The sequence below is a fragment of the Oncorhynchus nerka genome, unplaced genomic scaffold, assembly GCF_034236695.1.
Source record: "Oncorhynchus nerka isolate Pitt River unplaced genomic scaffold, Oner_Uvic_2.0 unplaced_scaffold_5537, whole genome shotgun sequence".
Taxonomy (NCBI): Eukaryota; Metazoa; Chordata; class Actinopteri; order Salmoniformes; family Salmonidae; genus Oncorhynchus; species Oncorhynchus nerka.
Window position 1 is genome coordinate 1 of NW_027035776.1, and position 11,609 is coordinate 11,609.

Below are 11,609 nucleotides of genomic sequence, written 5' to 3' on the forward strand. Positions count from 1 at the left end.
ACATTTACATTTACGTCATTTAGCAGACGCTCTTATCCAGAGCGACTTACAAATTGGTGCGTTCACCTTATGACATCCAGTGGAACAGCCACTTTACAATAGTGCATCTAAATCTTTTAAGGGGGGGTGAGAATTATTACTTTATCCTATCCTAGGTATTCCTTAAAGAGGTGGGGTTTCAGGTGTCTCCGGAAGGTGGTGATTGACTCCGCTGTCCTGGCGTCGTGAGGGAGTTTGTTCCACCATTGGGGGGCCAGAGCAGCGAACAGTTTTGACTGGGCTGAGCGGGAACTGTACTTCCTCAGTGGTAGGGAGGCGAGCAGGCCAGAGGTGGATGAACGCAGTGCCCTTGTTTGGGTGTAGGGCCTGATCAGAGCCTGGAGGTACTGAGGTGCCGTTCCCCTCACAGCTCCGTAGGCAAGCACCATGGTCTTGTAGCGGATGCGAGCTTCAACTGGAAGCCAGTGGAGGGAGCGGAGGAGCGGGGTGACGTGAGAGAACTTGGGAAGGTTGAACACCAGATCGGGCTGCGGCGTTCTGGATGAGTTGTAGGGTTTAATGGCACAGGCAGGGAGCCCAGCCAACAGCGAAGGCAGTAATCCAGACGGGAGATGACAAGTGCCTGGATTTAGACCTGCGCCGCTTCCTGTGTGAGGCAGGGTCGTACTCTGCGGATGTTGTAGAGCATGAACCTACAGGAACGGCCACCGCCTTGATGTTAGTTGAGAACGACAGGGTGTTGTCCAGGATCACGCCAAGGTTCTGCCTGGGAGGAGGACACAATGGAGTTGTCAACCGTGATGGGAGATCATGGAACGGGCAGTCCTTCCCCGGGAGGAAGAGCAGCTCCGTCTTGCCGAGGTTCAGCTTGAGGTGGTGATCCGTCATCCACACGGATATGTCTGCCAGACATGCAGATGCGATTCGCCACCTGGTCATCAGAAGGGGGAAAGGAGAAGATTAATTGTGTGTCGTCTGCATAGCAATGATAGGAGAGCCCATGTGAGGTTATGACAGAGCCAAGTGACTTGGTGTATAGCGAGAATAGGAGAGGGCCTAGAACAGAGCCCTGGGGACGCCAGTGGTGAGACGCGTGGTGAGGAGACAGATTCTCGCCACGCCACCTGGTAGGAGCGACCTGTCAGGTAGGGCGCAATCCAAGCGTGGGCCGCGCCGGGAGATGCCCAACTCGGAGAGGAGGATCTGATGGTTCACAGTATCGAAGGCAGCCGATAGGTCTAGAAGGATGAGAGCAGAGGAGAGAGAGTTAGCTTTAGCAGTGCGGAGCGCCTCCGTGATACAGAGAAGAGCAGTCTCAGTTGAATGACTAGTCTTGAAACCTGACTGATTTGGATCAAGAAGGTCATTCTGAGAGAGATAGCGGGAGAGCTGGCCAAGGACGGCACGTACAAGAGTTTTGGAGAGAAAAGAAAGAAGGGATACTGGTCTGTAGTTGTTGACATCGGAGGGATCGAGTGTAGGTTTTTCAGAAGGGGTGCAACTCTCGCTCTCTTGAAGACGGAAGGGACGTAGCCAGCGGTCAGGGATGAGTTGATGAGCGAGGTGAGGTAAGGGAGAAGGTCTCCGGAAATGGTCTGGAGAAGAGAGGAGGGATAGGGTCAAGCGGGCAGGTTGTTGGGCGGCCGGCCGTCACAAGACGCGAGATTTCATCTGGAGAGAGAGGGAGAAAGAGGTCAGAGCACAGGGTAGGGCAGTGTGAGCAGAACCAGCGGTGTCGTTTGACTTAGCAAGCGAGGATCGGATGTCGTCGACCTTCTTTTCAAAATGGTTGACGAAGTCATCTGCAGAGAGGGAGGAGGGGGAGGGGAGGAGGATTCAGGAGGGAGGAGAAGGTGGCAAAGAGCTTCCTAGGGTTAGAGGCAGATGCTTGGAATTTAGAGTGGTAGAAAGTGGCTTTAGCAGCAGAGACAGAAGAGGAAAATGTAGAAAGGAGGGAGTGAAAGGATGCCAGGTCCGCAGGGAGGCGAGTTTTCCTCCATTTCCGCTCGGCTGCCCGGAGCCCTGTTCTGTGAGCTCGCAATGAGTCGTCGAGCCACGGAGCGGGAGGGGAGGACCGAGCCGGCATGGATAAATTAAGATTGTTTCCTGTGTCAATAACACTAAACCATATTAACCATCAATAACAACACTAAACCAAATTAGCCATACTTTACCCCATTTTACCACAATTGGCTTCTTCAAAGTTCTATGGTCGACATAACATTCATAAGTTTCCTTATCTGCCTCTGGGATCTGCACACTCATCCTGATCTGGTAGGTGTCATCATCATTGGGTAGGACTCCTGTAGACTGCACTCCATCACGTTCGGTCAATGGAACACCATTCTTCTTAATTTGCATAATCACATCTTTGGGATAGAAACCTGTGGCCATGCAGGTCAGTCGGACATGTCCTGCAGTTTTGGCCTTTTTAGCAAATACATAGACCCTTGGAGAGGCTAAAGAGGGAATAAACGGAGAACATTAATATTATTTCTGATCTCACATGTACAAATGGTCGTTTTTGTTAACCATTTGTTAGGCTATACTATTTAAGTACTCACAATCAGCCCTACTGAATTCTTTGTCCTCATATTTCATGAATTTGGAAAGCCAGTCCACACACTCCTTCTCCAGGTAGCCCTTGGTGTACTGGTTGAGGATCTGGACCCCGTCCCACTTCCTCTTAGTCGGCTGAGCTTGAACAACTGCGGCCACCCACTGCATATTGGCATCATCAAAGGCCAGGAAGTCGTCACCATCGTAGCTGTACTGGTCTGTGCCCTTTATGAATTTCAATGTGCCGTCACTCTGTTGGTCAATCTCACAGCCATGTTTCCACTGAAGGATATGCACATCTGAGATGAAAAACAAATGAAAAAGACGGTCAATGATGACAATATACATGAGTAACTAATGACCTACAATTTTAAAAGATTAACGGTGAACGTAGGACAAATTGCAGGTGATCCCTCACCAGTGTTGTTGTGCATCTGCAGCCTATCAAGATATCGACATTAACTTTGAACCACTGCTCCTTGCTCTCGCGTGACTGAGTGCCTTTATCCCAGTAGTCTGCTGGCAGCTTCTCCCTCATCCAGGCCTGTTTGGGAATCTTCTTCTTTGCCACACTGTCATAGTAATCAATCTGTTTGTCATTCATCAGACCCATGGCAGTGAACTCATGGATTCCAGGCAATTCTAGTGGCTTTGAGAGTGAAGTGTAGATGTAATTCAGGGAGTAGATGTCTGTAGGGAAAACATTTTTAACATTGAGATAATTTGTCTGAATCTGCCTTCTCTCCATGTTACTCATACTATGCTGTAAAACATGAATAGGAAATGACTGCATGTTAAATATTTATCTATATCATAGATCTGTAACGGCCAACAAAATAATGTATTCAATTAATAGTGTCAGAGTGGCCTTGCATGATGTTGTCTAAATGGTAGGTGGCTTCTCAATAACAATAAGCCAAACTCTGGCCATTAGTGAGAAGTGGGACACATTCTGCAACTTAGAAATCAACCTATTTCATATTAATATATTGAAGAGATACTTTGCGATTTTGGGACATGAGGCACTTTATCTACTTCCCCAAATTCAGGTGAGCAAATGTTTATGGCTCTGTGTCCAGAATGAAGGAAGTTAGCATTGGCTTGTGAAACTACCTCTAACGTTAGTGCAACTGCTAAATAGCGTTAGCGCAATGACTAACAATCTTTGGGTACAGCTAGTTAGCATTGGCTCTCAAAAGTACCACTAACTTCCTTCATACTGGACGCATATACCTAAAAAAATGGTATCCACAAGTTCATCTGACTCTGGGGAAGTAGATAAAGGGCTTCATTGACAAAATCTTAAAAGAGCCCTTTAACACAACACCACCCGAACTCAAGTAGTTCGGACCTCTTGGTGTAATGATTAAGGTGTTGGCTTGACAGCTGCTAGATCCAGCTTTGAGTCCCGGTCGGGGCTATCCCCCGGATTCTCTACCATATCAAGAAAATAAATCATATGCATTTCCTTTTTCCTTTGTTCGTGTATTGTTCTTTAGTTTTTGTATAATCGTATTATAAAATTGTATGACCGTCCTTGTCTATCTGTGAGTGTTTAAGTGTTTTGTTAGTTGTCAAGATATGTTGTTGTTTTTGCACCCCAGGATGAGTAACGTTAGCTGCTGCTAAACAAATAAACGTGTGTACAATTGCAGTAGTCATTATCAGTATATAGACTACTTTATAATTGCAAACACATGACAAACATAAAATCTTCTTGGCACATGTTTTACTTTGTGATTTAAAAAAAGGAGATAATGCTATGCCTTGTTGGTCTAAGCAAAGTTTTTTTTTTTTAAAGCTCAATAATGTATATAATGTTTCATTACAAATGTGTGTTGTTATTGCACCGTTCATGGCCTGTAAGTGCGCAATAGCTTTCCAGTAACCGATACAATGGATGGAGAAACGTAAAGGTCGACTACAAATGCTAAAATGCAATTACAACAAGTAGACTATTGTGCTAATAGACCACAGCAGTATATATGGTAAGCGATTTTAAAAGTAATATTGTTTTATTATTCTTTTGCCACGCCTGGCTGTAAACGTTTACTTTCACTTTTGATATCGAGTACACAACTTACCGCTTTGGCTCCGGCAAATACATTCTAGTGAAAAATATAAAACAAAAAACATCAAATTAGGTCTATACATCTTGCTAATTAAACTACAACCGTTTTCTTAAGCTATATCCCCGTTTTAAAAGTATATGTCGATGGAAAACCCCTTCACAAATATCTGTTGCCTTCCTTCTTCTGTGTTTTTTTTTGGCTGACTACAACCCAAAGGGGTGTTTTGCCGCCGCCAACTGGACCGGTTGAAACCAAAACAAGGTCAAAAGAAAACCCATACGTGATAGGGAAACTAACCCAATCCACCCAAATAAAAATGCTACATTGACAAAACAAAACTCACATTACTTCCTTCTTTCAATTCTCCATATCTCCTTCTCAGGCTCAGGACCACAGAGAAGGTGCCTGACTTATATATTAATATTCCATGTAACTTCCAGAATCTTTCAATCTTTCAACCCCAGGAACTGTTCTGCCTCCACAATGATTTTTGTCTTCCTGGACCTTTTCTCCACTTTGGCAGAGCCATTTATCATCATATCTATAAACATCCACCTTCCTAACTTTTAAATACCTTGGTCCTGCTGGTGAAAGGAAACCCTGCAGCCTGCAGTGAAGGCCTATGCACAACCATATTACTCTTCAGTCGTTCATTCAAACCCTCAACCCTTTTAACAGCTGCTGCATATGAAATGCCCTGACATGATCAGATACAGAAAAGCCAACTGACGTTTACTCCTGAGGTGCTTTGACTTGTGGCACCCTCTACAACCACTGATTATTATTTGACCCTGCTGGTCATCTATGAACATTTGAACATCCAATACCATGTTCTGTTATAATCTCTCCGGCACAGCCAGAAGAGGACTGGCCACCCTCATAGCCTGGTTCCTCTCTAGGTTTCTTCCTAGGTTCTGGTCTTTCTACACAGTACATTTATCTGAGTACATTTTACTCAAATTGAATACAATTATACTCTACAAAAGATAACATTTGGTTCCAGTCTAAATAGAGTAAAAATGACTTGTTGCAGAGTTCAATTTTCAGAGTTATTTCTACTCTCTTCAGTGTTTATATTTAACTCTACAAACTGTAATTTACTCTATTTAGAGTAACATGGGAACAACTCTACTGCCAATTCACGCAATATAGAATTGAATATTATCAGTCAAGCATAGCATTTGTACAACTAAACTTAACGTCAAGAAATCACAAGTCAGTATTTAACAAAGAACTTTATTCTTAAATGCAAGACATTTGCAATACATACATCAAAATACTGACAATCAAATTAAATTGTGGACTGAAATGAAATGTTGGCCTCTGTTCACTTCAATAGAGGTACATAAAAAAGCTCAATATTGCAACTCAATACATCTAACAATGACATATCACATATCAAAAACACTGATCAAATAAAATTGTGGCCTCTATAAAATGACATTTTGGCAGCTGTCCCCCCTTTATTAAAAGTAAATAAAAAATACATTATTTCAAGCTTACTGTGTAGTCTTTAGAGTCACGGGAAACCGTATGGAACAATAAACAAACTTCAATCATCACAACTGTAAGAGATCTGTATATCAAATGCTTTGTGACAGAAAAGCTATTTAACGTCCACTACATAAGGTCCCTCTGTTGCACACCCAACTCTATGCTCATCAAGACATTGTTTGTAGGGCAAAAGTAACCTCTCATCTTTAACAAAAAAATGGTAGATTTTCTGGAAAAAAAACTGGCATCTCACAATGGACTTTAACATTTACATTTACATTTAAGTCATTTAGCAGACGCTCTTATCCAGAGCGACTTACAAATTGGTGCATTCACCTTATGACCTCCAGTGGAACAGTAGTGCATCTAAATCTTTTCAGGGGAGGGGGTGAGAGGGGATTACTTTATCCTATCCTAGGTATTCCTTAAAGAGGTGGGGTTTCAGGTGTCTCCGGAAGGTGGTGATTGACTCCGCTGTCCTGGCGTCGTGAGGGAGTTTGTTCCACCATTGGGGGGCCAGAGCAGCGAACAGTTTTGACTGGGCTGAGCGGGAACTGTGCTTCCTCAGGTGTGGTAGGAGGCGAGCAGGCCAGAGGTGGATGAACGCAGTGCCCTTGTTTGGGTGTAGGGCCTGATCAGAGCCTGAGGTACTGAGGTGCCGTTCCCCTCACAACTCCGTAGGCAAGCACCATGGTCTTGTAAGCGGATGCGAGCTTCAACTGGAAGCCAGTGGAGGGAGCGGAGGAGCGGGGTGACGTGAGAGAACTTGGGAAGGTTGAACACCAGACGGGCTGCGGCGTTCTGGATGAGTTGTAGGGGTTTAATGGCACAGGCAGGAGCCCAGCCAACAGCGAGTTGCAGTAATCCAGACGGGAGATGACAAGTGCCTGGATTAGGACCTGCGCCGCTTCCTGTGTGAGGCAGGGTCGCACTCTGCGGATGTTGTAAGAGCATGAACCTGCCAGGAACGGGCCACCGCCTTGATGTTAGTTGAGAACGACAGGGTGTTGTCCAGGATCACGCCAAGGTTCTTAGCGCTCTGGGAGGAGGACACAATGGAGTTGTCAACCGTGATGGCGAGATCATGGAACGGGCAGTCCTTCCCCGGGAGGAAGAGCAGCTCCGTCTTGCCGAGGTTCAGCTTGAGGTGGTGATCCGTCATCCACACGGATATGTCTGCCAGACATGCAGAGATGCGATTCGCCACCTGGTCATCAGAAGGGGAAAGGAGAAGATTAATTGTGTGTCGTCTGCATAGCAATGATAGGGAGAGACCATGTGAGGTTATGACAGAGCCAAGTGACTTGGTGTATAGCGAGAATAGGAGAGGGCCTAGAACAGAGCCCTGGGGACACCAGTGGTGAGCACGTGGTGTGGAGACGGGTTCTCGCCACGCCACCTGGTAGGAGCGACCTGTCAGGTAGGACGCAATCCAAGCGTGGAGCGCGCCGGAGATGCCCGCTCGGAGAGGGTGGAGAGAGGAGGATCTGATGGTTCACAGTATCGAAGGCAGCCGATAGGTCTAGAACACATATGTCAGAGTCAAGGCCCGCGGGCCACATCCGGCCCGCAAGAAGGTTTTTACGGCCCCTGGGATGATCTTGATTTATTATTAGAACCGGCCCGCAGCAAGCCGGCAGCCCGCAGATCTTTTACACGCACCAATACTACATTTCCCACAATGCAAAGGTGACGCACCGAGCAGTAGGCTGCTTCATTTCAATATTTATTGGCACAGCAGTCGCCAGCATCACAGTAAAATTAACTTTCAGATACCCATCAAAAATGGCAAACGGAAGGTGGATACTGAGAACCGGGGTTTCAAACAAGGTGGGAGTCGAGATATGTTCACGAAGGTAGCTGGAAACCTGTGTGTCTTCTGTGTGGAGAAAGTGTGGCGGGGTACTGAAAGAGTATAATCTGAGACGACATTATGAAACGAAACACGCGGACAAAAACAAGAATATGGACATGGAACAAAGGCTACAAAAAGGCAGAGGAATTAAAACGAGGCCTCAAATCTCGACAGGCTCTGTTCAAAAGCCAAATCACAAGGCCAGGCTGCTGTCAAGGCCAGTTTTATTTTGGCAGAAGAGATCGCTAAATCAGCCCGGCCATTTGGAGGATTTCATCAAAAAACTGCATGATTAAAGTTTGTGAAGTTTGCCCAGAAAAAGGCAGCTCTTTTTAAATGTGAGTCTGAGCAAACACCATTGCCGGAGTAGACCAGTTGTCCATCAATCTAAAAGAGCAGCTTGTGAAAAAGGGAAAAGATTTTTATTGCATATTCCTTGCTGTGGATGAGAGCACCGACATTTCTGACATTGCCCAGTTGTCAATTTTCATCCGCGGAGTGGACTCCAACCTAAAGCGTGACAGAGGAGTTTTTGGCTTTCGTCCTATGCATGGCACAACTACGGGCATGATTTGTATGAAGAGGTGTCAAGATGTGTAAATGAGATGGAGCTGCCTTGGGAAAAACTCGTGGGTTTGACAACCGACGGAGCACCTGCGATGTGTGGACACAGGAGCGGACTGGTGGCGAAGATACGGAAAGATGCAAGAGGAAAACGCGACAGGTGAGCTGACAGCTTATCATTGTATCATACACCAGGAAGCGTTGTGCGGTAAAGCCTTGAAAATGGAGCATGTAATGAGCATCATCACGCGCACAGTTAACTTTATCAGAGCCAAAGGTTTGAATCACCGCCAGTTCAAGGCATTTCTGACGGAGTTAGAAACGGAGCATGGTGATTTGCCTTATCACACAGAGGTGCGATGGCTAAGCCAGGGAAAGGTGCTTCAAAGATGTTTCGAGCTTCGTGAGGAGATTTGTCTGTTCTTGGACAGCAAAGGGAAAGACACAACACAACTCCGAGACTAAATGTTTCTGTGTGAAATGGCTTTTCTGTGTGACATTACGAGTCATCTGAATGCAATAAACTTGCAGCTGCAGGATTCGGGATCGTGTCATCTCTGATATGTACAGTACAGTGAAGGCATTTAAAACCAAACTGACTCTGTGGGAGACGCAGATGCGGAAAGAAAATTTGAGCCACTTTCCCAGCTGCCAGACCATGAAGCTCTCTACCAGTGCGTTCCCGAGCACACAGTTGGCTGATAAAATAGGTATGCTTGCCGCTGACTTTCGACGCCCGATTTGCTGACTTTGAAGCACAAAAAGCAGGTTGGAACTGCTCGGTAACCCATTTGCTGTTGACGTGGAAAGCTCACCACCAAACCTCCAAATGGAGTTGATTGACCTCCAATGCAATGATGCACTGAGGGCAAAATATGCGGCAGTGGGTGCTGCGGAGTTCGCCCCGTTTCCTCCCGGCACAATGCCCCAGCTGCGCATCCAGGCTGCTCAAACGTTGTCTATGTTTGGCAGCACATACCTGTGTGAACAACTGTTTTCTTTGATGAACCTGAACAAAACATCACACAGAAGTCGACTACTGCTGAACACCTCCACTCAATTCTGAGGATTTCTTCAGCTCAGAGCCTTACCGAACATTGATGAACTTGTGGAAAAGATGGGACACCACCAAGTATCACCCTCAACCTCAAACAAGTGAACATTACTGTGCAATCACATATTTAGAGTTTTTACTCAGTTCAAGTTTAAAAGTTAAAATTTAATATTTGTTTTCACTGCATGTTACTTCTCCTTAAACAAAGTGTTGTTTTTGATTAATAGATTTTGCACTTTATTTTTTTGTATTTCAATCCAATTATATTTTAAAAATATTTCAGTTGAGTGGATGATAGAAAATTGCTATTATTGTTTTTTTCTTTGAAGTAAATTTAGCCCACTTTTGCTAAAATAGAAAATATAGTCTACTGATGGTGCCTTGAATACGGTTTCTTTCATTTAATGTTCATGTTATGGGGATATTTATATAAAGGAAATTTGTCTTTTGTGTCTGTTGAAAATTAAAGATTACTGACAGAGCCATAAGAAAATATTGCTTTATTTATCTGATCATATTGTAATATATTTGTTAGGTTTTCAGTAGGTTCAATTAGGTTCACTAGACTATATGCGTCATTTAAAAATTTTTCAATGAACATTCGAACAGTCCGGCCCTCGTCTTGTAGCTGATTTTTTATTTGGCCCTCCGTCCATTTGACTTTGACACCCCTGGTCTAGAAGGATGAGAGCAGAGGAGAGAGAGTTAGGCTTTTAGCAGTGCGGAGCGCTCCGTGATACAGAGAAGAGTTAGTCTCAGTTGAATGACTAGTCTTGAAACCTGACTGATTTGGATCAAGAAGGTCATTCTGAGAGAGATAGTGGGAGAGCTGGCCATGACGGCACGTTCAAGAGTTTTGGGAGAGAAAAGAGAAGGGATACTGGTCTGTAGTTGTTGACATCGGAGGGATCGAGTGTAGGTTTTTTCAGAAGGGGTGCACCTCTCGCTCTCTTGAAGACGGAAGGGACGTAGCCAGCGGTCAGGGATGAGTTGATGAGCGAGGTGAGGTAAGGGAGGAGGTCTCCGGAAATGGTCTGGAGAAGAGAGGAGGGGATAGGGTCAAGCGGGCAGGTTGTAGGGCGGCCGGCCGTCACAAGACGCGAGATTTCATCTGGAGAGAGAGGGAGAAAGAGGTCAGAGCACAGGGTAGGGCAGTGTGAGCAGAACCAGCGGTGTCGTTTGACTTAGCAAACGAGGATCGGATGTCGTCGACCTTCTTTTCAAAATGGTTGACGAAGTCATCTGCAGAGAGGGAGGAGGGGGGAGGGGAGGAGGATTCAGGAGGGAGGAGAAGGTTGCAAAGAGCTTCCTAGGGTTAGAGGCAGATGCTTGGAATTTAGAGTGGTAGAAAGTGGCTTTAGCAGCAGAGAGAGAAGAGGAAAATGTAGAGAGGAGGGAGTGAAAGGATGTCAGGTCCGCAGGGAGGCGAGTTTTCCTCCATTTCCGCTCGGCTGCCCGGAGCCCTGTTCTGTGAGCTCGCAATGAGTCGTCGAGCCACGGAGCGGGAGGGAGGACCGAGCCGGCCTGGAGGATAGGGGACATAGAGAGTCAAAGGATGCAGAAAGGGAGGAGAGGAGGGTTGAGGAGGCAGAATCAGGAGATAGGTTGGAGAAGGTTTGAGCAGAGGGAAGAGATGATAGGATGGAAGAGGAGAGAGTAGCGGGGAGAGAGAGCGAAGGTTGGGACGGCGCGATACCATCCGAGTAGGGGCAGTGTGGGAAGTGTTGGATGAGAGCGAGAGGGAAAAGGATACAAGGTAGTGGTCGGAGACTTGGAGGGAGTTGCAACGAGGTTAGTGGAAGAACAGCATCTAGTAAAGATGAGGTCGAGCGTATTTCCTGCCTTGTGAGTAGGGGGAAGGTGAGAGGGTGAGGTCAAAAGAGGAGAGGAGTGGAAAGAAGGAGGCAGAGAGGAATGAGTCAAAGGTAGGCGTGGGGAGGTTAAAGTCGCCCAGAACTGTGAGAGGTGAGCCGTCCTCAGGAAAGGAGCTTATCAAGGCATCAAGCCTTGA

At 45.9% G+C, this 11,609-nt stretch overlaps 1 protein-coding gene across 1 annotated transcript; it reads right to left on the reverse strand.

Annotated features, from left to right (window-relative positions):
* Nucleotides 1–1,828: 1,828 nt before the first annotated feature.
* Nucleotides 1,829–4,875, reverse strand: LOC135566358 (H-2 class I histocompatibility antigen, L-D alpha chain-like). The gene is given in 5 exon segments (XM_065014101.1): nt 1,829–2,459; nt 2,565–2,858; nt 2,978–2,998; nt 3,001–3,249; nt 4,644–4,875. Coding segments are annotated over 5 exon segments (963 nt in total). The 5' UTR covers nt 4,714–4,875; the 3' UTR covers nt 1,829–2,130.
* Between the last annotated feature and the right edge of the window lie 6,734 nt (nt 4,876–11,609).